The sequence below is a fragment of the Propithecus coquereli genome, unplaced genomic scaffold, assembly GCF_000956105.1.
Source record: "Propithecus coquereli isolate 6110/MARCELLA unplaced genomic scaffold, Pcoq_1.0 Scaffold473, whole genome shotgun sequence".
In the NCBI taxonomy this organism is placed as follows: Eukaryota; Metazoa; Chordata; class Mammalia; order Primates; family Indriidae; genus Propithecus; species Propithecus coquereli.
The window spans coordinates 1,713,532-1,740,420 of NW_012150541.1; the positions used below are offsets into that span (position 1 = coordinate 1,713,532).

A 26,889-nucleotide genomic window follows, 5' to 3' on the forward strand; every position below is an offset into this window, starting at 1 on the left:
TGGATATGATAAGGAGAAGGTTTTTTCCAATTTTGGCTTTTAAAATAATGATAACTGATCATCCCAGTATCACTTACTGCATTTTGGTTTTTCATTTTGTGTTTATGCATATATCCACCACTATATAGTACCACCTCATTATTTTTCACATTTCCATATATGTGAGAGGGTCTTTTTTGGGGTTCTTAATTCTTTTCCACTAGTCTGTTTTTGTTCATTTCTATAGTAATAAATTGACTTTTTCCTCACTTTTATAATAAATTTTGATATCTGATAGGGCAGACCCTGGCTATTTGTACATCTGTCTTTCTCCGAATGGCTGCTTCATTGATATTACTGTCCAACTAGGTTTGACATGTCCCCTCTCACTCTGCCCCTCCCAGGAGGCTGCTGTCATCGGGCACACAGAGAGCCCACAGGAAGCTGGGAATCAACATTAGGGATGTGGGAATGATCTTTAAGAAGGACTTGAGTGTCTAACTTACCCAATGCAGTCAGAATGGCTGAGCCCATTCTGCAGGGGAGAAACCAAGAGAAAGCAGGTGACTCATTCCGTGCTCACAGCTGGTCCACGCTGGAGCTGTCCTGGAGCACAGTCTGCTGAGTGGGTTCCAGTGCGGAATTGCTGACCTTGAGACAGAGCCGTGTTTCTTGGGATCCCAGGACCTCATTTACTCCGATGGGTTTTGCTCCATGCCTCCAAAGCGGTCTTTGGGTGAGTGTCTTACTCTTGCTCAGTTTCCCATGCAGCCTCACCCAGCCCCACCCAGCCCCATTGGACCTGTTCCGCAGGCGGCAAGAGCTTTGTTCCTTGCTCTTTCATCACCAGCACATTTCTCAGTTACTTCTTTAATCTTTGAAAGAAATTATGTTTCTATGCTTCTAAAACTCCCCGAGACTGGTAAGCGGATATGATCCCTCTCTCCGTCTAGGTGTCTGGGAGTGTTCAATCTTGGTGCTTGCTCCTTTTCTTCACATTCCTGAGACCTGATGGACCCACGTGCCAGCGGCTGCTCAGGCACCTCCCTGCTCCTGTGTCTTTACAAGTCGAGAGGGAGGAAAGGCCACCCCAGGGAGCTGGCAGGAGAGCTGTAATTACCCGAGCGAATGCTTCACCTCTCTCTACAGTTCAAGTTCATTAGTGAAACTTCCTTTATCTTGTCACTCTAGTTTCTGGTTTCTGGTGAGCTGGTACTTATTTTGCAATCAAGAGTAAAAATGTTGAACTAAAATAATAACTAGCATCATTAACTTTTTAAGGAATGTTAACTGCACATAAGCTCCACAAGGGCAGACATTTCTCTATCTATTTTGCTCCTTGCTCCTTGGCACCTAGATCAATGTCTGGCCCATGATTGATGCTATATTAATATTTGCTGGATAAATAAAAAAATGAATTTTACTGGATGCTTCCTACATGTCAGGCAGTGTGCTAAAGGCTTTCCATGTGCTTCTTTCTTAGTTCTGATAACAATCCAATGAAATCGATATCATGATCCCTGTTTTGCACTTGGGAAACTGAGGCATAGAGAAGTTAGATGACTTGTCTAAGTCACAGACTTTATAAGTGGTCAAGACAGATTCAAACACATATCTGTGGGATGCCAAAGAACATGCACTCAGCCTCCATCTGGCAACGCCTCTATCACAGGTGTTACACAGACATGAGACACTGCTTTACAGGAGTCTGAGAATCACCACCCCTTCTTTCTCTCAGTGGTGGGGGCAGGGAGGCATCACTGAGCATCTTTTCCTAGAACTCCTACAAAAATACAAATAACCCAATTTAAAAATGAGGAAAGGATCTGGACAGACATTTTTCCAAAGAAGAAATACAAATGGCCAATAAGGACGTGAAAAGTTGCTCCACATCATTGGTCACCAGGGAAATGCAAATCAAACTGCAATGAGATACCACTTCCCACTCACTAGAATGGCTAAAATCAAAAGATGCACGAGAACAAGTATTGAAAAGGATGGGGGAAAAATGGAACCCTCATGCTTTGCTAATGGCAATGTAAGATGGTGCGGTCACTTTGTCGTTTTTTTATTTTAATAGATTTAGTGGGTACAAATTGAGTTCTGTTACATGTATATATTGTATAATGGTGAAGTCTGGGGGTGCAGTCACTTCAGAAAAGAGTCTGGCAGTTCCTCAAAGAGTTAAACATGGAGTTACCATATGACCCAGGAATTCCACTTCTAGGTACATTCCCATGAGAATGGAAAACATATGTCCACGCAAAAACTTGTGCATGAATGCTAACAGTAGCATTATTCATGTAACCCCAGAGTGGAAACAATCCAAATGTCCATCAGCTGTTGAACAGATACATAACACATGGTATGTTCATGCAATGGAATATTATTCAGCCAAAAAAGGAAGGATGTCCTAGTAAGTATCACAGCATGGATGACCCTTGAACGCATGTTAAGTGAAAGAAGCCAGACATCAAAGGCCGCATATTGTATGATTCCATTTAAATGAAATGTCCAGAGCAGGCAAATCTCGACAGAGAAAGTAGATTAGTGGTGGCCAGGGGCTGGGGCTAAGGGGTCAGGAGGAGGAACTTCTAACGGTATGGGGCTTCTACTGGGGATGATGAAAACGACCTGGAATTAGTGGTGAGGGTTGCACAACTCGGTAAATATACAAAAACCTCTGAATTGTACACTATAAAAGGGTACACTTTATGGTATATGAATTATATCTCACTAAAGCTATTAAATTAAAAAAAATAGAAAGAGAGAGTGTGCTTGGCCCGGCAGGAGGAAGGGCTGTGGTTAGAAGAGAACTAGAGTAAGAGGCAGAGCTCTGGGGCCTTTGTTAGACCTGATTGAGTGAGCCGCCTGTGTCACTCTCCAGCTGGGGCCGCTCTGGGAAGCCCTGCCCCTCTCTGAGCCCTGTGTCCTTTGTTTTGTATTGTGGTGGGTGTGGACAAGCTGACATTTAAGGATGCTTTGGATTCTTATGTCCCTATACATCTAAGGGGACAATTTCCTTGGTTCTTGCCTAAATTTCAGGTCTACTCTCCAGCAGAAGGGGATAGTGGGGGACAGGGAGTACTAGGATCCTCACCCCATTAAATGACAACAATAGCAGAAACAAAAGACCAAAGAACTCAAAACAAAAAGCACACAAGGGAGAACAGCAACCTTGTTCTCACTGTCTAGCATAGCTGGCAAGCTGTTGGAGAGCTTTGCAGAGGGGCCGCTTTGGTTGCTAAGGAGGCAGCAGGATAATGGCCATGGTGTGAGCATCCCTGAGCCTGGGTGTTTCCTTTAATGCTGGGCTCTCAGATCTGGTCCAGTGACAGTGGCTCTCTTCCCAGACCCCCGAAGTGCAGTGCATGGCTAATGGCTCTTGTAATGAGAGATTTACGACTCGGGGCGTTCAGACGCTGCACCAGCCTCGTTTGTCCGGCTTGTGGCAGAGCCTGTAATCATCTCTGCAATCCCCAGCTCCGGGCTCCACACATGCTGCTCTGGCCAGTTCAGCCGAGCAGATGAGAAACAAGAAGCCCCATGGCCCCACAAACAAGAGTCACATTGCTCTTTGTGAAGGAGAGGAAATCCATGCTGACATCTTAGGAAAATATTTTTTGTGTCTTGTTTATGTAATGAGTCCTGAGTTGACGGGTGCTTTTGGTCTCATCGGATTGTGTGGCTTCACAGCAGAGCTGGACGTGGCTCCGGGTCCTCTCATGCAGCAGGTTTCAAAGACGTCCCATTTTTCTTCTTGGTGGGTTGGTGCTTCTCCAGCCCTGAACTAAAAGCAAATAACCTATTAATATTCTTGCTCATCCTACAGAAAGTTGCCCGGCTAATGAGTCCGGTAATTGGGATTCTCTTGCAGCTTGGATCTCCCTTAGGATGAAGCTCAGGGTATGGGCATCTCTTTTTGGCCACTGTTGTCCACAGTGGGGTCCCAATTTTCTGCCACCCACCTGCAAGGGCAGAAATAGTCACCTCTGAAATCAAACCACTCTGTGACTGTCAATGCTGTGTAATACTGATTTTTGTTCAGTGAGCTTGACAACAAAACAAGTGTATAAGATGCAAAAATACTCATTTCTACTTAATGAAAGAAGTTAAAGGGAGATTGCTGCCCTTTCTCACACACCCTCCCTCATGTGTCCCCAACACCTCTCGGGCTGGCTATGGTAGGACAGGACCCCACAGCAGAGCTAGGTGACCTTCTGGAGGCCACACTGGCCTGTGTACACCCTGCACATTGCAGATGGGGAAGCTGAGCCCTGGAGAGGGCTGACCTGCTCAAGGTCACAGCTGAGTGGTCAGGTGAAACCCAGTGTCCTTGAGGCCTGTCTGGACTCTTCCCAGCATATCTTACTGTGTTCCATTAAGGCCAAAAGAAGGGAGCAAAATCCTCATCTTTCAACTTCTCCTACCACTTCTTCTTGCTGCCCAAGCTCCGGCCATCTGTTTGGGTGAGGCTACACATTCCCAGGCCATCTCAGCAGAACTCCTGTCCCCCCTCCCCAGGCCTCGTTTTTCTCTGACCTGGACTGCCTCCCAACTCTGTGGAATCTTTTTTGAGAGGGGAGTGCATCCTTTCACACTGAAGGCATCTGTGTTACACAACAGAGACCACCTGTGTTTGCAAGGTCTTAGAACAAGCAAGAAAATATTGTATAATAAGACCAAGATGGAACCACAGAGCAAAAGGCAATTCATAAAAAAGGATAGAAAGCAGGACTTGAATCCATGTTCATTGCAGCATTATTTGCAGTAGCCAAAAGGTGGAAGCAACCCAAGTACCCATCGATGGGTGAATGGATAAGCAAATTGTAGTCAATACATCCAGTGGAGTATCGTCCATCTTTCAAAAGGAAGGACGTTCTGATACATGCCAAACTTAGATGAACCTTGAAGACATTATACTAAGTGAAATAAGCCAGTCACGAAAGGAAAAATACTATATAGGGTTCCACTAATAAGCAGTACCTAGAGGAGTCCAATCCATAGAGCCAGAAAGTGGAATGGTGGTTGCCAGGGGCTGGAGGTTAGTGTTTAGTGGGGACAGAGTTTTGGCTGTGCAAGGTGAAAAGTACAGGGCTGGAGATGGATGGTGGTCATGGTTGCACAACACTGTGAACATGTTTAGTATCACTGAACTGTACACTTAAAAATGGTTAAGTTGATAAATTTTGTTAAGTGTATTTTACCACAATTTAAAAAAAATGAGATAACCCATAAGAGAAAAGGGACAAATCCACATTGCATGGAAGAATCTCTCTTTCTGTGTCTCATTCCGCCATTAGAATATGAGCTCTTCAAAGGCAGGGATCCTGTGCTTCCCTCATCTTTGATACCCCAGCCCCTAACCTGGAACCTCAGACGCGCTACGTTCTCAGCGAGTGAGTGCTGCGCTAAGACGGTGTCAGGATTGCCTGGATGCCAGACACCCAACATGGCGCCATGGTTTGCAGAGTGCTTTCACCTGTGTTATCGTGTTTGGTTGTCCTCACCGTCCTTGAGGCCAGTGGCCCTACCCCGTCCTCCAAGAGAGCCCCACACTGCACTCCCATGGAAGGCAGAGCCGGGACGCCCACCGGGACACCCACCTGGACGCCCAGGGCCAGAGGGCTTGTGCTTCAGATTGCAGGGGTCTCAGATTCAGCTAGAGCCCAAGTGACTACAAAATGCAGTAGACAGGCTTTTAAAACATCTTTATTATATACCATGATTTTCTGAAAGAGACGAAAATTATATGTAAAACCATGGATAATAACACAGTACTTTTTTGGAGACTCTGTTATATAACAGCACTGTTCCGACCCCACAAAAACTTTTATTTACTTTATTTAGTCATCCCCAGCTGGGTAGTACACACGCCAGTCTTGTCTTCTCTGACAGAGGAACAGCAGAGGCCTCAGGGTATGGTCCTCCAAGGGTACAGCGTGAGAATGTGGTAGTGCCTAGTGTCACCTGGGCCAGAAGCCAGAACCAGGCTGCTCCATTTCCACTGTCCCTGGGTACAGGGATTGTTACTATTGCCAACTCCCAGCTGTAGGCTTATTGGAAGGGTGGTCCTTGGCAAGATACTAACATGAAGCTCAGCTTCCCCATCTGTACAATGGGGGCAATAACAGTGCCTTCCCCAGGAGGCCATTTTTCATGTTAAGAGAGATGATACTTGCACAGCGCTTAGCCCACGTGTATCTCGCCGTGAGCGTGCAGCACGCTCCAGCCGTTACGACGTGATGGAGACGCTCACCGCATTCAGAGTGCCTTGGGAATACACAGTGAGGGTACGTTGGCCTCTGTTTGGGAAGCTGCCCACAAGGGCACCATCCACTGATATAACGACCTGAGCTGTCAATGCCTCATCCAGGTGCTCTCCCTGTAAAATGACGCATTCCACCTGAAAGACAATGAATTATGCGATTTCTCACGTCTCCCCTTTGGCTTTTGCTGTAAACTTACCCTGAAGCTGTGATTCATTGTGCCGGTGCCTCCTTGAGTCCACTTGCTTCAATGATTTCTCCAGCTCATTATTTGCTTTATAAGAAATCAGTTTAGCTGGTTTTTAACTGTGTTGTTAACTATACGCTATCTCAAATTTGGCTGGGTAGAAATTGTATAACGATGTTCACTCTAACTTAGTGTCAAAGATGTTTTACTAAACTGCATGAAAACCAGTTGTTCTTGTAATAACTTGTGCGGCAAACAGACTTGTATTGCCCAATTTTCTAGATAAACCAGTTTGTAAAAATTGGTAACAAGTAGATTAAACAAATTAACATTGTGGTATTATCTGGATTTCTTTTAATACAAAGAAAACTTACAAACACACTAAAATGCTGCCTGGCAAGGGAATAAGCATCATCAAAGTCAGTGAAAAATAAAAAAAGTGCCAAGAATTGGGGAGAGAGAAGAGAAATTGCATCTGACTGTAGGCAGTGGGTGAAATAGCTCTTTGTCTCATCTCTAGCAGTGTTCTGCAGAACTTCCACGTAATGCTCACACAAACTTGTACTCGTCAAAGATGCCTCAGATGTCATCCTCAGAGTGGTGGCCAGTGTTCCTGCTAAGGAGAAATGGCACCAGGTGGACTCGCCGCCCCCTCCCCCCCCCCCCGTTGCCCTGTAAACATTCCGGCAACTTCATCACATGTGGAGCTTTGAAGTCCTGTGGCCCAGGCTGGAAGGTGGGAGCCTGAGTCATTCCGAGAGTAGTTACAGAGGTGAACTGTGACCGTTTTATCTTTCGTTTAGCCAAACACATCCCTGTCATTAAAACTGAGTTTTGGAAACTGAGTTAAATGGCTTTGAGATGTCATTGGAGTATGAGCAGCCGGTCTGAGGAAGGTATGTTCTGATTTTTTTCTCACAGATATAAGCCTTATCAAAATATAAAATAATATATTCATTTAGTCTGTTCTCAGCTAGCACCGTGCTGGGCCCTGGGAGGAGGAGACGAGTCAGACGTCCTTTAAAGACCTGGGTCCACTCGGGGAAACAGACTCGTGAGCTGATTGTTACAGAGCAGTGTGACAAGGATGCGCTGTAGTGCCTGTCGGGGGCACTGGTGAGAGACGTAAGAGACTGGGCTGAGACGTGACCCTGAAAAGATACGTTCAAGGCCTGAACATAACCTCTGATACCCATGAATGTGACCATATGTGGAAATAGGGTCTTTGCAGGCGTAATCAAGACAAGGTCTCACTGGGTTAGGGTGGGCCTTAAATTCAATGAGTAGTGTCTTTAGAAGGAGAGAGATTGGAGGCGCACACAGAGGAGATGCCACGTTAAGGTGCAGGCAGAGATCGGGGTGAGGCTGCCACAGCCAAGGGACAGGGAGAATTGCCGGCAACCACCAGGGGCTGGGAGAGGCAGGAAGGACCCTCCCCTAGAGCCTTTGCAGGGAGCACGACCCTGCCAACACCTTGATTTCAAACTTCCAGCCTCCAGAGCTGTGGGAGAATAAATTCCTCTTGTTTCAAGCCTCCCAGGCTGTGGGGATTTGTGGAGGCAGCACTAGGAAACCAACGCGGGCACCACGCACCTCAGGAGGTGTGCAGCATGGGGGAAGGTCAGGAGGTGCTTCTAAGAGGAAGTGATCTCGGGCTGTAGCAAGGGTGAGGAGTGAGGGCTTAGCCCAGTGGGAACACTGGGATGGTGGCACCCATGACCAAAGCTGCAGAGACATTCAGGCTGGCTGTGTGCGGGACTGGAAGTGGCCTTGCTTTAAGGGTTCCTGGCCTGGGCTCCTTGAACTCCCAGGAGCCCCTGTGTGTGTGCTCAGGTTCCACATGTTTTCCTGGGCCCTGTTCAAGGGGAGAAATGTGTCCTTTACATTCGAGTTTTTGAAGGAGCACATGGCCCCCACGAGGTCACAAACTGGAGATGTCAAGGAGACTCGGCATGACCCTGTCAGGGGACAAGGCTTCTGGGGTCACCAGCTTGATTGTGACCTTGCAGAGACCAGACAGTGCAGGGAGATTGAAGTGAGGCAAGGGAGCAGAGCCTCTGTCATGGGGTCAAACCAGCCTTGGCTTTCAGGGGGACGTTGAGGTGAGGGCAAGGGAGGGGTGTGGAGGGGGTGCCTCCATTTCCAGTGGGGGGCACCAGCCAAGGTGATGACACAGGAGGAGGAAGAGGCAGGCATGAGGGGAATTGGGTGGTTCCCTTTTGAAAAAGCCATTTGAGGGGACCCAGAGGCAGCTGGTTCTAAGGCCAGTGCTGGCAGCGGAGACCTGGGCCTTCCTTGGCCAGATTGGTCCATATGGGTTTGGGAAGAGGATATAGACGGAGAATCCAGAAAAGGGTGTCAAGGAGAGAACCCTCAAAAGAAAGATACAGTAGCCCTTATGGGAGGCAGGCAGTAAGAAGACCATAGTTAATAGTATCACATCTCATAGATGCAGTTAATTGAATTTAAATCTGAAAAGTGATTCTCTTGGAAAAACTTCCATTTTAAAATATTAAAAAGGAGTATTTTCAAAGGTATGATGAAAATTCAGAGTAATCCTTGACTACTATAAGACTAGAAATGAGGAAAGGCATTTAAAATCAAGAAGTGGAAACTTGAGCGTGCCTTCTCTGCCTCTATGAGAGTGGCGTAGACATGAAAATAAGTAGAATTACCGGACAGACCAAAGGCCCGAGTGCTCATCACTTGGATGTTACTTTGATGGAGTGATTCGCTCAGTGACAGTGCTCGTAGGGACAACTCCAGCAGTACCGATGACAGGTGGGAATCACGTGGTGTCAGCCACATCCTGTGCTTCATTCAGTGTCCAAAGACGCTGGATTTCCCTGCTTTTGTGCTTTCCCTTAAGCCATTTTCTCCTTTCCTTTTGACCTCATCTTGGGCTGCGCCACCTCCTCCCACCCACCCCCCATCTTCCCTAAATCCACCCTGTCTGAAAAGGCCATTCCCAGGATCCCTCCTTCCCCAGACTTTTCCTGGTTCCCTTGCTGGAAGGGCTCTCGGTGTGGCTTATCGAGGCTGGGCTAGCAGGGCTGTGACTTTCTTGTAGAGCTCTTGGGCGGAGAGGGCATCTCCCCAACCCTGTCTCTCAGGCCAGGGCTCCGCATACCCTGGGCGCTGCATAGACTCCACCCAGATGCTTCCATTGCCAAAGCATACCCCTTCCTCCAGGGAGGAAACCTGGATTCCAGAAGCACTTGGCTCAGGGCCTCGTGGTGTGTTTGCTCATGGCAGCCGTGGCCTGGGAAGGAGCTCAAAGTGAGGAATGGTTTGGGACGTGCTGCCCGGGCTGATGGAGACAGACACGAGTATAATCTGTCCAACCATCTTAGGAGAGAAAAGCTCTCGGCACAGGCCAGTGAGCTCACACGCTCCCCAGGGGCACAGAGGACCAGTGCCGGGCGCCAAACAGAACCAGCTCATAAACCAGCAATGACGATGGGTGGCTAATTGGACTGGTTTGAATTATCTTCAAAATAAAAGTCACCATGCTGACTTCCATGGTGGTTTTATTCTAATTGAAGATATTGGTGAAAAGCCTCATTTAGATCCCATGCCCACAGACTAGGTGTGGTTTTCTAAAAGCTCTGGGGTGGTTTCTGAATCAAAGCGTTATGGTTCCCTTCTGGGGCCTCAGACTCACCAGCTGTGAAGGAGCTTGTGTGTCTAAGACCAACACATGTCCATGGACTGAGGTGCATGGAATGCCCTGGAAGGCTTGCTACGGCGTGATGCTGAGCCCCACCCTGGGGTTCTCACTCATAGGCCTGTGGGTCAGTTGGGGGGATCCAAGAACATGCATTTTTAAGAAGTTCCTCTGATGATGCTGATGGAAATGGTCTGTGGGCCACACTTTGACAGCCTCCACTGTTAAACAGCAATGTGAGGTAGGACCCTGGCTCAGGTCAGGTTTCCAAGAAGCAGAGCCTAGGGCAGGGGTTGAGGGCATCAGGGCATGGGGCGCTCTTGAGGAAAGTATGCGCGAGAGAACAGGGAAACCTGCTGGGCGAGAGCCGAGCAAGGACGTTGCCCCAGGCAAAGTCTGGCCTTTGGTTTATGCTCTGGAACGTGAACAACAGAGCTGTCCTGGCCTTTGTATTCCAAAGAGTCACCACGGGCTGTGTCCGATGTTGCCCGATGTTGAGGACCATTCTCAGAGTGAAGCTGTGTGCTGTTGCCTGCTACCCTCCCAACAGCTGGGTGGGGCCCGGGCAGCACCGGTTCCATGTTCTAATTTCATAGACGGGGAAACTGCCATCACTGAATTCAAGTAAATTACACAAAGCCGCACAAATGGAATTTAACCCTGGGCTGCTGACTCCCGAGGCAAAGCCCTGTCTAGCGCATATGTGCAGTTTCTCAGGGCCAGCACATCCTCTGCCAGGTCCTTTAAACCAGGGCGATTTCCAGATGCAGTTACAACTTTACTGTTTTCGTAGATCCCCACACACATTTTTTTAATGTTGCTGTCATGTGGTTCTTGGGCTTTTGATTGCATTGGAAGTACTTTCCCATGTTGCTATACAGACTCCACAGTCATTATTTTAGAGGCCCTACGGTACATCTAATACATCGACCTCAGTCTCCTCAACTAGTCTGTGGTGGGGCGAATAATGGTCCCATGAAAGATGTCCATGTCCTAATACCTAGAACCTGTAAATATGGGACCTTACTTGGCAAAAGGGACTTTGCAGATGTGATTAAATTAATAACCTTGAGATGCGGGTTAGCCTGGGTTATCCAGAAGGGCTTAATCTAATCCAAGGGTCCTTCTTAGAGGAAGGCAGGAAGGTCAGAGTCAGAGAAGGAGACGTGACGATGGAAGCAGAGGTTGGAGTGATGTGGGTCTGTGAGCCAAAGAGCACAGGCAGCCTCTAGAAGCTTGGAAAGGCAAGGGAAGGGATTCTCCTTAGAGCTTTCAGAAAGGAACACAGCCCTGCTGACACCTGATTTTGGTCCGGCGAGACCTGTGTCGGACTTCTGACCTCCCGAACTGTTAAGGTAGTATGTTGGTGTTATATAAGCCCTCGGCATGTGATTCTTTGTCACAGCAGCCACACGAAACTCATGCACGACCCTTGCTTGTCTGATCTTGGAAGTGCTCCCTCCTCCTGGCTAGAGATGAGGCGCCTCCCCAGAGCTAGTTTTATTGCATATTGTTATGTTATGGGCACTGCACTAAGGGCTAGTTAGTTACGTAATTTAATCTCTTTCATGTTGCTATGGACACCACCATTGTCTTCATCTCACAGTGAGGAACTGAGGGTGCTGAGTAACTTGCCCAAAGCCACATGTATAGCCAGAGCTGGGATTCAGGCCCTGGGACTTTGTGGTCTGATTCCAGTGGCTTCCTGACCACTGATGCCATAGTGAGAGTGACCACCTGTGCCTTGGGGAGGGCTGTCTTGATCCTGCTCATTGACAGTCATAGCTGGTGTCGGTTACCAAACACTAACCCACACCTCATCCCTGCCCTAGTGCTTTACATATGGTGTGCTCAGTGCACTGATGGTGAGCCTGCATTTTTGCAGGAGGGTTTGCATTGCCTACGTCGTGTGCATGAAGAAGCCCAGAGAGGGTCTACGGCCCGTCCACGGCAGGTAGGCCTGGGGCCGGGCTGGATGTAGGCACAGAACCGTCCATCCCCAAAGCCTGTGCTGACTCCAAAGTTCTTAACCACACAAGATGCCACAGGACCAGAGCCAGGTGATTTCCATCTTCATCAGCTTTATTGTCAGTTCATCCTGATGCATCAACTCTGTGCAGGAATCCAGGAGGTCTTTCAAGTCTTATATTCGTGCTTCATGGAAAGTAATCTGTGCACATCATCTTGAATAACTGTCTCTGTCACTCAACAGCAGTCACGCATGTAGGCACAGCCACGTATCCGGATTAATGCTGATGGGGCTCATTGTCACCCAAGGATGAGATGAGATATAGTCCGGCTTTGGATGGGTCATTGGTGGCCCTTGAAGTTCCCTCAAGTCATGTCCCTTTAAAAATATGCCAAACTTGAAAATCTGTAGCATATCATTTTCTCCATAAAATGCTTTAAATTACAGTCACATGTTGCTTAAGGACAAGGATAAGTTCTGCAAAATGCATTGTTAGGTGATTTTGTTGTTGAGCAAACATTATAGAATGTACTTAAACCTGGATGGTGGAGCCTACCACACACCTATGTGGTACAGTCTTTTACTCCTAGGCTACCAACCTGTGCTCAATGCTGTGGGCAGTTATAATAGTAACTATTTGTGTATCTAAATCTAAACGTAGAAATACTACAGTAAAAATACCATATAAAAGACAAATGGTGCACCTGTATAGGGTACTTACCATAAATGGAGCTTGCAGGACTGGAAATTTCTCTGGGTGAGTCAGTGGGTGAGTGGTCAGTGAATGTGAAGGCCTAGAGCATTATGTACACTACTGTAGTACACCAGATGCTTAGGCTACACTAACTTAATTTAAAAAATTAAGTGATGGCCATGTCCCTGGGCAATAAGAATTTTTAGCTCCATTATAATCTTATGGGAACACTATCACATATACAGTCCATCATTGACCAAAACATCATTATGTGGCAATGACTGTACACCTAAAATTTTTAGTAAACTCCTTGGTGAGTTGATAGGCAGGGCACTAGCCTCTGGGAGCCATTCCTTATAGCCCTTTGAAATGTCACCTTCCCTAGAGCGCCTCCACTGTGGAGGCAAATGGGGGCCCTGGGCTGTGGACACGGGTCTCGGGCTAGGCTTGCACGCTGATTTCCATGCTCACACCGTCTCCTCGTGCTTTGTTCACGCTCCTGCATTAGCAACCTGGCAAAGGCCACCGAGAGAGACCTTTGGGGTGGAGGGTGCTGACATCTGCAGCTTAAGGCTGCCTCAGTCTGCCCAGGGCCCAGGCAGACGTCTCAATCCCACTAGCTTCATCTGAGAGAGCTTTTTACTCGGGAGCACTTCTCCCAGGGCTCCATGGGGTGTGCAAGGCAGGTCTGGTAGACGAGCTAGTAGATCGTGAAGCTGGACCTAGAACCTGGGTCATCCGGGTCTGGGTCCAGCGCTCTGTGTAGTTGTCTTAGCCGTCCTTGTGGCAGATGTGCATGGAGGGCACAAGTGGGGGATTTTACACAGTCTCACAATATTATCACCAAATTATCCCCAGATGTTCTGAAACAGTTGCCATGTTAGTGCTGTGTCGTCTATGGCCCCCCCAGTAATGGCTGCGTTAAGAGACGGAATGCAAGTTGGTCTTGTATTTCAGCCTTTCTTAACTCTGATGGTGTTGGGAAGATGTGATTCTCTCCTCCGCTGGGTGTAAACTCAGGACAATGGTGAACGTGACAAGGCTAAAATTGTGCAATTATTACTGAGTCTGAGGAACATAGACAGTCGCATGCAAGAAGGAATCTTGCAGCCTAATAAACCAAGAATGAGCTCAGAGAGCCTAAATGGAGAGGAATGGAATGACTGAGGGAATGTCCAAGGTTTTGTCGTGGCTTAGACTATACAGGATTCACTATCGTCAAATAGAACAAGTGAGTAGGTGACATAAAATTTTATAGTAGAGTTATATATTCCATTTTATCCTTTATATACACTAAAATGTAACAATATTATCTCCTCTTACCTAGGATTACGGGACAACCACTATAGTACAAAGGATCAAATTGCCCTTAACGGTCTCCAGTCTGATGTTACAGAGAAGAAACCTCACTTCACCGAGGTAAGATATATTTCTAACTTCTGGAGTAGTCAGCAAAATGCACCCAACTATAAAATATAATCACTGGCCTACTTGTGATGTGATTGCATCTTATTTTGTTTAGTCAAAAATTGAATTAGTGCAGCAGAAAATCTAACCACCAATGACTAAAACTTGTTACACCGAAGTATGCACTATATATTTATTTTTTCTTTTATAATCTTCACCCACAATTGGTAAGTTTGCAGTATCATGATGAGAAAATATGGTGATCGATCTCAATTTTAAACCAAAATTAATCTTCTGGAAAGAAAGAGAAAGAGAGAGAATTATACCACATAGCATTTTGAAGGTGGGGAAGAGATACTTTGAAATCTAATAAGCTAGTATAGGTTGTTATACCTGCAAAAAGTGTCAGCGGTCTGAGATAGGAAAGAAAATGAGAGGTCATATTTATAAAATGAAATGTTTCAGATTCTGGGGAACAAAAGAACTCTGCACAGTGGTTAATATTGTCAACTTATCATATACTAGGCTCTGTCTAGTTGACTGACTCAGTTAATCCTTCCCACAGCCCTGGGAGGTAGGTACAGTCTTAGCCCTATTTTGCAGATGAGAAAACTGAAGCCTCAGTAGGTGACGTGCCCCAAATCTCACAGCTACGCAAGCTGTCTGGCTCGGAGCTTCTGTTCTTAACTTGCTCTAAGGGACTGCGGTAGGGGAAGGCTCGCTCTAGTTAACAGAACTGAACAATATGGACTTTCTCACCTTAAAATGTTGTCTAAGTTGTTATAGTTTACGAGGTGCCTGCAGTCTGTCACAGGTGGATATTCTGCCACCAACTTTTGTAATTCTAAGAGAGAGTGGAATTATAAGAATCGATCCCTCAGATTAAACAGCAAAGATACCTCTTAATTTTTTTTTTTTAATTCAAAATGCTTGTCTTGGGTATCACATTGATTGAGCTCTGCATTTAACAAAGCCCAATATTTCCCTCAAAGAGACCTCAGGCCCAAAATCCCACCAGATGGAGAAAGGATGCAATTTTGGGTCCTGAGATTTAGTCATCAATCTTTAAAGCCCTTTCTCTGTGGAAGCACCAAGCTCACTGTCTCAAGGTGTAAAGATGCGTGGCTGTAATTAATTTGCTCCCTGAGAGCAGGGGCAGGAACCCTGGGTTGCCAGAGGAAAATCAGAAAATGAGTGGGAGGAGCAGTGGATCATTGAGAGCCATCCCTGGGAGGAGACGTCGCTTGGGAGAGGACGAGATTGAGTTGGGGAGGACCATGGGGGTGATACCACTGAGGTCGATTGCTATTCTTTTTAAGAAAGATACCAACTGACGATCTTTCCCACCTGTTTTTCACATAGAGCTAGCAAATTTTGGCATTTTCCAATGGATGTCAAAATTAATCAGAGTCTGGTCACTAATGATGATGCAGATCTTTGGGGCCATGTGGCTGGAGCCCTAGAACACACACACACATATATACTCACACTTGGTCATTACCTGGGATGGAGTTAAACAGCTCCTGGAAATCATACCTGCCGAGCATCTGTTCTGGAATTATCTGGATCATCTAATTTGGTCAGTAGTGTGACTTCCACATTTCCCTCCTAACTTCGAGCTTTAAAGCTTGTCCCTGTGTGTGCTGTAAGGACGCTGTAGATGATGAAATACATCAACGGGTGCCCTGCCTTTGTAACTGCCATAAATCTGCGCCTCTCCTCCCAAGCCTGCACGAGATCAGTCACCTTCCCTTCCAAAAGGCAGCGAAGCTGTAGCAATGATCCGAGGGCTCCTCTTCTGCCAAACGATTATTTAAAAGGAGTGAAATATGGAGGAGTTCTCTTCTTTACAAAAAAAAGCTTAACTTTCTCATAATAAAAGTAATGGTGACCCTTGTAGAAATTTAGGAAAATATAGAAATATATAAATAAGAAAATATTTATATGTACATTTTCCCTTATTTTTCCCATGCATTTTTGACATAAAACTATAACAACTATATCAATTTTTATAGCCCTCTCATATTATATAATATCCAGTTAGAAGCAATTTCCTGTGTCATTTAAATTATTTGTAATTTTAATATCTGTTAAATATAAGATGCAATTATACATACCATGATATACTTACCCACTCCCCCTTTTAAAAAAAAAAAACAATGATTCTTGGTGGTTGCCGGGGGCTGGGGGAAGAGAGAATGAGAAGTTATGTTTCATGGGTATAGATTTTCACTTTTACAAGATGAAGAGTTCTGTTAATGGATGGTGGTGATGGTCGTACAACATTATGAATGTATATAACACCACTCAATTATACACTTAAAATGGCTGAGATGGCAAATTTTATATTATGTGTATTTTACCATAAGAAAAAAATTGGGGGAAAAATTATTCTTTCTGGCTTTTCACTGCTACATATTACACAGCATCTAATCTTTAGTAACTGCATGAACAGACAAAAGTTTCACTGTGGAAAGTGAGAAGAGCTCAGATTTTTCCATTTGTCTTAAAACTGTCTTTCCCTGTTGCTACGGATCAGAGCGGGTGCATGCATTAGAAAACGCTCTTTCATTCAGGATAAAATGCCATAGGCTGACAGATCACGCAGGGATGATGATCTCAGGTTGACTAAGCAGGGGAAGGCAGGTTCGCAGCAAATGTGGGGATGGATGTACCCAAAGAGTCCCTCAACAAAGGCAGTTGCAGGTTGCGTAGCAGCAATGGGGAAGAACACAGTTTCAAGGCAGAGATTGGCTGAGACGCTCGTTCTCTGGAGAAAGGAATAGCAGCAGGGATGGAGGCCTCCTCCCTTCAGCGGCTCAGGGTCTGATTTCTCTGATCATCCACTGCCGGTCTCTTATTTCAATTAATGAAATTATTCTCTTCTTACTACTATCTCTCAAGCCACAAATATAAAGTTAAAAACAATCAATAAAAAGCATAAACTATGAAGGCAGTTACCAGTACTGCAAAATAATGTTTGAAACATTTGAAAGAAATCAATGTCTTAAAGCAGCATCTATAAGAAAGAAAATGTGAAAACTATGTTGTGCGGTGTTGGTGGGGAAATGGATGGTTTACTACCAAAGCAAGGCACAAAACCCAGCTACTCATCTGACCTCTCTCCCACTCAGACATTCTACTTTAAATAGGAGATGATTTTCTTCTTCCTTTCAAATCAAATCTTATGTCGGTTTATTTTAGATGGAAAGGAATCTCTTTGCAAAGAGATTGTTTAGTTAACCCAGTATAAAAGGCAGATGGAGGCTGGGCACGGTGGCTCACGCCTGTAATCCTAGCACTCTGGGAGGCCGAGGCGGGCGGATTGTTTGAGCTCAGGAGTTCGAAACCAGCCTGAGCAAGAGCGAGACCCTGTCTCTACTAAAAATAGAAAGAAATTAATCAGACAACTAAAAATATATAGAAAAAAATTAGCCGGGCATGGTAGCGCATGCCTGTAGTCCCAGCTACTCGGGAGGCTGAGGCAGAAGGATTGCTTGAGCCCAGGAGTTTGAGGTTGCTGTGAGCTAGGATGACACCACGGCACTCACTCTAGCCCGGGCAAAAGAGTGAGACTCTGTACCTCAAAAAAAAAAAGGCAGATGGAGTGTCACCCTGAAATGGCTTAATTTGGGAAGATATTTGATATAAAAGATGTAATTACTTTCTAAAGAAAGTTTGCCCAGTTTTAAAAGTAGTAGGTTAACTTAGGAACATTAAATAACCCCTCCTTCTCATCTCTTTCTTGATTTCCCAAACGCAGCAAGATGGATTGGACACAAAGTGATATGTTGTAGTCTGTTATGGGCTGAATTTTTCCCCCTACCCCCATCTTAAAATAAATTCATTTGTTGAAGTCCTAACCCCTGGGACTCCCTCAGAATGCGACTGCCTTTGGAGAGAGGGTCTTTAAAGAGGTGATTACGGTAAAGTGAGGTCATTAGGATGGTCCCTATCCAATCTGACTGGTAAGATTATAAGAAGAGATGAGGAGGACCCAGACGCGAGGCAGAGGGAAGACCCTGGGAAGAAGCTGGCCGTCTGCCAGCCAGAAAGAGATGCCTCCGAAGAAAGCAACCCTGCCAATGTCTTCCTCTCTGACTTCCATCTCCTGGAACTGAGAAAATAAATTTCTGTTATTGAAGCCGCCCACGCTGTGGCACTTTGTTATGGCTGCCCTAGCAAACTAATAGAGAATTTTAAGAGGTTGGGTCTTATCTTTAATTATTTGATGGGTCTCACTGAGGAAATAGGATTTGATAAATGGGATTTCCCGCACCAGAGGAATCGTGTATTGAAGAGCATAGAGCCTGCCAGTGTTTCCTTTCTAAGTTCTCTCAGGTTGTTGTTTGGGGCTTTGGTCAGAGCTGAGTCTACATGCCAAAAAGAACGTAGCACCTGACACGTGGTAGGTGCTCAAAAAAATGTCAGATGAATAAATAAACAAACGGTTTGATCATGACTGTGTTATGAGTAACAGAATTTGCACCTAAAAGTTATACTAATTCTACATTTCCGTCAACAAAATTTCAATCTATTGGGTACGTAATGAGTTATTTCTACTTTTATGCAATTCAGATAAACCGGAATGCATTCATTGCAAATTCCACTGAAATGTGGCACAACTTTGGTGTAAACACCCCTTCCTGCCCCTGGGTTGGATCATGCCAGGTATCCTCTGATTGCTGCTGGGTCGTAGGAAGAGTAACAACTGCGGCTGCATCACATGCTCATATTTTGAGAGGCACTTTCATGTACCTCCTCTTTTTTGATCTCTGCCTTTTCCCTGTGAGATAAAGAGGGCAAATACATGTTTCTTTGGAACTGGGCATTCATCAGCATTTGTCTCCCCAGGAGCAGTGTCACCCTGACATACAGAGTGGCTCCAGGGCTTCAGACATAAGTTCAAATTCATGCCACTCATTATTGCTGTGCCCTCATCCATTTGCGTCTGACAGAGGCAAAATCGTAGTTATATTTGCCAGGCCCCAGGTAATGAAATGGTGGCAGATTCCCTATCCCATCCGTTGGGTTTCTGGGTCCTTCTGGGGTTATACTCACACCTGAACCCCCCCAGCACAGCCCCAGGGCATCCCTCAGCACCTGCAGCCAGGTCAGCATTGCCAGAGTCAGGGTCTGTCCCAGGTTTAGACGACATTCATTCATTCCTAGCAAGACATCCCATGTTTATACCAAGGCCAAGGCTCTCAGGGGTTTGGGGTACCCTCTTGATGTCAGATACCACAGTATGAGAAAGCCTGGAGTTTCCACAAGAATCACCCCAGTTTTCTCCTTGCTCTGCTGTTGTGGAAGCCAAGGTCCTGTCCAAGTCCTGTAGCCAGTGCGGGCACCCCAGGCTCAGGCTGGCCACCAGGCAACCTAAATCCTAGCCCAGCATCCTTTCCACCATGTCTGTGTAGAAGAATCACCTGGGAGCTGGTTAAAAGTACAAATTCTGAGCTTTATCTCCATAAATCCCTATGCAACCTAGGTCCAGAGAGGGAGGGGTCCAGAAATCTGCATGCTTACCCCCATCCAGGTGTTTTCTACGCAGGTCGTCACTGGTGCTGACTTTGGGAATCATCACACTATAAAATAAAACTGATCCTGCAGTTTCCAAGATGGGTATTTGTTTTTTCCTTCAAAGATCAGTGTCAAAGGAGTTCCTACTGGGTATGATTATGCACCTCGTAGGGTGCATGGGAACAATTATTATCGGAACTAAATTTAACTAAAATAGGAGGGACTCGTACCAAGTGAAATTGGCGCCAGGTGCACTTCAGTTTTCTTGTGCGGAAACTGCAGCGATGAATAATGCTGTTGGGGCAGCGGTGGGAGATTTTGTCACCGAAGCACAGGGCTGCCTGCGGGGATCGTGCTGGAGGCTTTAAAGCACACTGGTGCCTCGGCCTCCCTCCCCAGGGATTCTATTTTAACTGTTTGGGGGTGAGGCCTGGGCACTGGGGTTTGGACGAGCTCCCAGGTGGCAGAGACCTGCTGGGGAGGAGGCCCTACCTCCAACGGGCTCCCCGCAGAGCCTGGCCTCAAGCGAGTGGTGCCCAGTGTGAGCTCAGGCATGAGGTGACAGTTCAGCTGAAAGGGAAGGCTCATGTCCCCACTCTTGACTCAGTGCTACTGCATTGACCATCTGCTTTTTGGAAAAATGTAGCCAGGGATATTTTGATTTTTTTAAAAAATGAAGCAAATTTTAAAATGACTCTCCTATACATTTTTTTTTCCTCTTTGCTCATCTCCTGTTATCTTTTGAATTGGCGACTTCCCATAAATCTTTAAAAAAAAAACCCACATGTAAGATGATGGAGATTATCATGAAAAACAAACCAACCATCTTCCCATGCCTGACAGTCAGGCTAAGATCATACACGCTGGTCCTCCTACGGCCATGTGGACCTGCAGTGTCAAATGTCCAGCTAGAGGAGAACATTCCGTTACTTGAGTAAATGAATATTAATCTGGCCCTAAAGAAAAGAAAAATGCCGCCGTGTTTGCTAATCACATCTTAGGAAAAGTATACACCCTGCTCCCAACATATGCAGGCCCTGTCCTTTCAAAAGTGTTTTCTTTGAAAAACCAGCAACCTCATGACTCCATCTGTGTTTCTCAAAGTGTGCTGCCTGGATCACCTACAGCAAAACGACCAGGATGTCAGTTAAAATGCAGATGCCTGGGCGCCACCTGTGACCTACAGAATCAGAATCTGGAGCCTGCAGCTGTGATATCCTGGGTGAATCTCATGCATGTTGGGGTGTGAGAGCTGCTGCTCCAGGGGCCGAGCACCCCAGTTACACCTTTGGGCTTCCAAAGCAAAGATTCTGTGCAAGCAGCAGGGGCCTAGTAGCTGCTGGTGTCCTGGTACGACTTTGGAACCTGTGCAGCTCCATGCAAGGGTTCATTTTAAGCACACAAAACGACATCGAAACGGGCCCAGGACCTCGTTAGCACTCACTCAGTGCTGGGATATAGTCAGTCTCCCGTGTCATTTTCTGTGGCGCTTTCTACATAAACATAATAAAAACAAAATGAGGGCAGAGGAGATTCTTCTTCCTGGTCTTGACCTGGTTAGATGCTTTATTAAAAATCATAACACTATTTTGGACACACTAGCAATTTACTGCTAGGGCATATAATCTGCTGATTAGAAAGAATGAAACACCTCGATCATTTAAAATACTGATCAAAACTCATGCCGCTGGTCATTGAAACACAGCAACGTTACATCTGTCTCCGTCCACGCCCCGACCCCAATTCTGACGAGTGAAATCACCTGATTGTCACTGTTTTCGTCGGGGCAAGCTTGCACACTTGGGCCTTTGGTTCCCACCGTTTTGCTCTCTGAACTTTGATTCCCATGATGCCAAGCGGCAGGGGGTGACGGAGTAAGAGTCTACACCAGCAGAGGTGGAGGACCTCAAGGGGAACTCAGGCAGGGAGGGGGTCCAGTAACCGCACTCACTGGTTCCTTGCAGTCATGCTGACGCATCTCCCACATAAACCTGCACCCCAAATCCAGCCCACTTCCAGAATTCTGTCTTTTCTCTCCATCGAGGCTGTGAACCTGTATTTGGGGGTTCCAGGGCATGGTGGAGGTGATTATCAGAAACAGACAATCCCCATCAGCACATCATTGAATAAACTAAGAATACACGCCCACTGAGAAAACGAGTTCAGCAGTCGGGCCAATGTTTCCAGAATGTGCAACTTTTCATAGACAGATCTGGGGTTTCTGCCCTTCTGAGAGCTCAGAGACGGTGTCAGGTGTGCAGTAAAAAGCTTTGGACGAGAACGTCTGAGTGTCATGAACCAAGTCCCCTGGCATCCCAGTGGCCCCCCGAAGACAGTTTATTGCCTATTTTACTATGGGCTGCTTGAATAATCCCAATCTTTTTCCATTTGCAGGAGACTCTGGCATCGCAAAACACAAAAATGATTTCCTCCATAGTCCTCTCCCAGCTGATTGATGAGAATAAGTCAAGAGACCACGGGGCCGTGCTGCCCCTGCCGTGCGCGATCTCTCGGCCTCCTGCACGTCACCTGAAGCAATCTTTGGCTAATCGCAGCGGAGTCAACATTCACAGGGTGTTTGCTTTACTCCCCGGCAGATTAGGAATTCCGACACTGGCAGATGAACGAGGACCTGAGAGAGAACTGCCGCCCAAAGAGGAGAACCCATGTGGTGGCCCCCAGAAAGGGTTTGCATCCATCACCATCACAGCCAGGCGCGTGGGCCCCCCGGCCAGCACCCTGGTGTGGGGGACTGTTGGGGGCCCGCTGTGTCCCAGGTGCAGGGCCCAGGACACCCTGCTCCAGGACCCCCCGGCTCTGGCCGACAGTGCCCACCCACAGCGGCACGTGGCGTTCTCCAGAAACGGCTCCGTGGTGAGGCTGCAGGTTCCTGAGGCCCACGCACGGCTGTGTGAGGGACGCGAGTACTGGGTCACCCATGTGGACGACAGAGAGACCAGGTTTACATCAGACGCCCCGCCGTCGGGAAAGGGCCCGCTGCTGTTCAGTTCCTGTGTCCACCTCGGGGTGTCCCGGCGGAGTCCGAATTCAATCTACTACTTAGATAAGCCTCTCTCCGACCCCACTGAGCAGCCTCAGATTGCCGGCCCCCCGATGCACAGATCCGTCCTGTCGCTCACCCTCAACTGCAGTTCCCACAGGTTGACAGCAGAGGGGGCAGATGGCCTGGTGAACGGAGAGCCAATAGGCAGCGCCCTGAAGCCGGAGCTCACCGAGGGAAGCCAGAGCCTCCTAGGCCGGCGCTGGAACCCAGGTGGACAAGAAAGCCGCTTGAGGGAAAACCCATCGCTGGGGCAGGTGCATTTGGAGACCGGCACGTGCCCTTGGAGCAGCGCCCCTCCGCTGGAAAACACAGAGTTTGCAGATGTGGGAACCAACCAGATCACTGTAAGAAAAGGGACAGAGGACCACGCGACGCATTGTCACCCCAGCGGTCGTGCCAACCAGCTCTCCATTCACATTCCCGGCTGGAGTTACACGGCAGGTGAGTGGCACGTCCATCCAAAAGGGGGCGATGGACGAACGCGTCCTGCCTGGGTGGATCTAACGTGGGCTTCTGCTAGGCGGCGTATCCCAGAGGCATTTCTCAGTAGAGTCGCTTTTGACCTGCTCAGCTCAAAGTTGACAACGGCGAGCTCAGTGTCGTCGCATGAGTGGGTAGATTTTCTTAGATGAGACCTTTGTAGATTATGAGAGACCGTCCCTCAGATTCTTGTTCCCAGTAGTTCCAGACCATATGTAACGAGTAGGAAATGATCACCCCCACAGAAAGTCAATTTCGAATCGAGTTCCGAAACAGGGTGAGAAGAACAAAATGCCATCCACCCCCACATGTTTCATCTCTGGTGCCAAACATCTGTATATTTGGAAGTGTTCAGAATTCTGTACTTTTTACTTTTCAATCACATAGCTGGTATTTATGAGTTAGTTTCATAAGTATCATAAAATCCTTGACCACAAAATTCCATAGTGGAGTATGTAGTGTGAGACTATGTGTGAGTGTGAGTGTGTGTGTGTGTGTGTGTGTGGGTCTGTGTGTGTGTGTAGTAATTACAGGACATTTTCTAACTGAGGCAAGTCAGAGACTCTCCATGCCAGACAGCAGCAGACAATTTTCTATCTCTGTGGCTGTGTCTCCCGGGGCAACATGGCCTGGACGTGTTGCTGTTTCCAGGGCCAGGCAGAATTCCCCAGGTGACCTGCCCTGGGGACACTCCACCTTTCTTGGGGAATGGGAAGAGGAGGGCAGGTCTTTTTTGGAGGAAAGAGACCAGATTCATTCTTTCTCTGTATAAACTTCTGATTTTCAACTTTACTTTCTATAAGAGACTCTGGCGTATGAATTTGTGGCTTTCCATTTGGAGAAAATAAATGTTTAAAGATAATAGTAGTAAAATTGAAACTGCAGTATATGAATAATAATTTTATGGTATAATTTTTGTCCATTAAAGCTTTATTAATTAATAAAAATGACTATGAAACATTTAAAGTATAATGTGCATAGAAATGCTAAGTGATGTAGTTAATTTTTACTAGTGTACATATATTGAATGCTCAGAGACTTTTAAGGCAATTTGACATGGATTTCAGATTGATTAAACCATTGTGATGCCTGAGTCTTGCAGACTTAACTGCAGGAAGGAAGACGTACGCAGCCATCAGCGTTTCCAAGAGAAACCCCACTTTGGTATTTAAAGAGATTGCTCGAGCTAAGCACTTCATCTTCCATGTTGATGAAAATTCCAGAAATACACAACCTGTATGGTTGTTGCTACCCTGGATGAAGTACATCCTTGTCTTTACACTGTGTCTCCTGGTGTGAAACAACCATTTGGATTTATAGCACTTTCCACCAAAGTCTCTTTAAAAATAACTAGAGCCAGATCTCAAACATTCGTCTCAGAGGAGAAGAGCAAGAGTGGAGAAAGCTCCTCCAATTTATTTTTTGGCTTTGGTGCAGAGAGCATTTTTGATTGTGACTTTATGAAATGACGACTCCTGTAAAGGATTTTCTCAGGCAAATAGTGTAAGTTAACTCTACATCCCAGGAGCTGACGTCCCTCAGGATAACCACATATCCCAAAGTTCGCATGTGGAGCACGCGAGCGGCTCTACATCGTGAGGCCTCATTCTACCGTTTGAGCAAAGAGATAGTCCCAGAGGCCAGGGGAGTCTTGAACACCTTCTTTTAGAGTTCCTGCTCTGTTCTTTCCAGCTCGGTGAATGTGGACAAGCCACACTCTCTGGGCTTATTTTCTTCCTCTGGGTGGACTGAGTGTTCTTGAAGGTTCCTTCAAGTTTAAGGAAAAGATCTCTACTCTATCTGCCTGAGGGGGGATCCATGCATCTGGACCCCTCAGTCGCAAAGTGCAAAGCCACAGAGCCTTAGCGTCCACCGACTCACACGTACACGCGTACCCTTGTGCTGCGTGCTCTCTCACTCAGAAGCTAATTTCAGTGGACTGTACTTCTCAGGTGACAAGAAGGCATTTCTGTCTGTGCCGTAGAATTCTTGCCTAAAATTCCCAAGGGCAGTTCATTGACTCTAATGACCATAGTCCATCCTAGAACAATCTGCACGATGTTTTGGGGTGAGCTCACTGACCTTCAGTCTTGGAGACTTTTTAGCCTTAATGCAAGGGCTTTCAGACCATGGCAGTGCTCATTAAAACTCAGGGGAACTGTTTATATTTTCCTGTCTGAAACTAGACTCTTATCTGAGGCATTCCTGACAGCCTCCTGTGGTTGCACATGCTATTAGCAGCCTTCAGACTTCATAGTTGCTGAATCCAATTCTTTTTATCTGGGTTCCAAAGTACCTCATGAGCGGGATCCACTGTGGGCTGACTCACTGACATCCAGCTGCCTGGGAGGTACAGCCCAAGAGAGTCTACAGACCTCTGCAAGGCAATTTCAGTGCTAGCCATTAGGTCACTGGACAGAAAGTCCTACAAATTGTATTCTTGAATGAGCCTCCAGGATACACACCCAGAAAGATTACTAAGATTAGGGAAAATAGGAAACTTAACAGACATGCAGTGCAAATAGGCCGTGTCTTCTGAGACAGCATTCCAGGAGACACGTGGGTACCTGCACTCCTTTCTGGATCCGAGGATTTGGGAATTGCTTTTTTCCTTGCTCATCTCCTCTGTCCCTGTATGTTTTATCTTTTCATCTCTACTGTTGGGAAGCATTCTGCTAGCACCATGTGGGAGGCCATTGTACAAATCCCTGCATCTATTATAAGAAAACATTTCATCACCATTATTGTCTCCATCATCATCATCATCATCATCATCATCTTATCCATAACCACAACATTATGTTCTGGGAATCCCTGGTGCCAGGCCCTGGACTACATCTATTAATTCGAATTATTCAAATCATCTATAAAGAGAGTATCATTATTCCTATTTTGCAGACACAACAAATGAGCTTGAAGATAAAATGATTTGCCCAAATCCATGTGGTCATTAAATGCCAGAGCTGTGTATTTGGACCTGCTGTGTATTTGTACCCTTCTCGGTGACAGCCCTGCACAGAGAAGTTAGGATGGTGACTCTCTCAACGGCAGGCCCGTTCTCCGCCGTCACTGCCAAAGGTGGTATTCAAATACTGCTCGTGGACGTGTGGAGTAATCCCAGTATTTGGTGGCCAGTTACGCTGCTAAACTCTATTAGCAGAGTGAACTATAAGTTAATTTCTGATGGAATGTAATAGACCATGTTATTTGATGCAGTTAAAATCTATTGGCTTGGAAATCCTTCCCAGACTGAGATCCAGTTCTTTGTGGTGTTCTAGAGGGTATACGATATTGATCCAAGTGGTTCCCTCCTCACTGAATGTGCATGCCTGAAACACTATTGACTTAGACACATTGCTCACTGCCAGTTTTATTTTGCATATGTGGCTAGGTCTGAAGCTTGCCTCCATTCCTGAGACTCCAAGTAGATGGAGCAAAATGTTCTGATGTTGCTAGATGCCACGGGAGATGAGACGGGTGAACACTGTGGGTTCCCTCCTGTCACCCCATGCGTTCATGTCTGTGCTGGACCCTCTGTGTTGGAACACCCTCAGGCAGTGCACGTGTGCTGGTGTCATTGGTCTGAGAAGGCCCCAGTGAAGTTTAGAATCCCTAGTGAACAAAAGCATGGAAGACTGGAAGAAATCCCT

The 26,889-nt window shown here is 46.5% G+C and overlaps 1 protein-coding gene across 1 annotated transcript in view; it reads left to right on the forward strand.

The window, feature by feature from the left end:
* The window catches only part of LOC105819163 (chromosome unknown open reading frame, human C10orf90), a 209,961-nt gene that overhangs the window by 119,241 nt on the left and 63,831 nt on the right, over positions 1–26,889 (forward strand). Inside the window, exons 3-4 of the mRNA XM_012655349.1 lie at positions 14,093–14,184; positions 22,090–23,200. Coding sequence (XP_012510803.1) covers positions 14,093–14,184; positions 22,090–23,200 — 1,203 coding nt within the window. The remainder of the gene's footprint in view (positions 1–14,092; positions 14,185–22,089; positions 23,201–26,889) is intronic.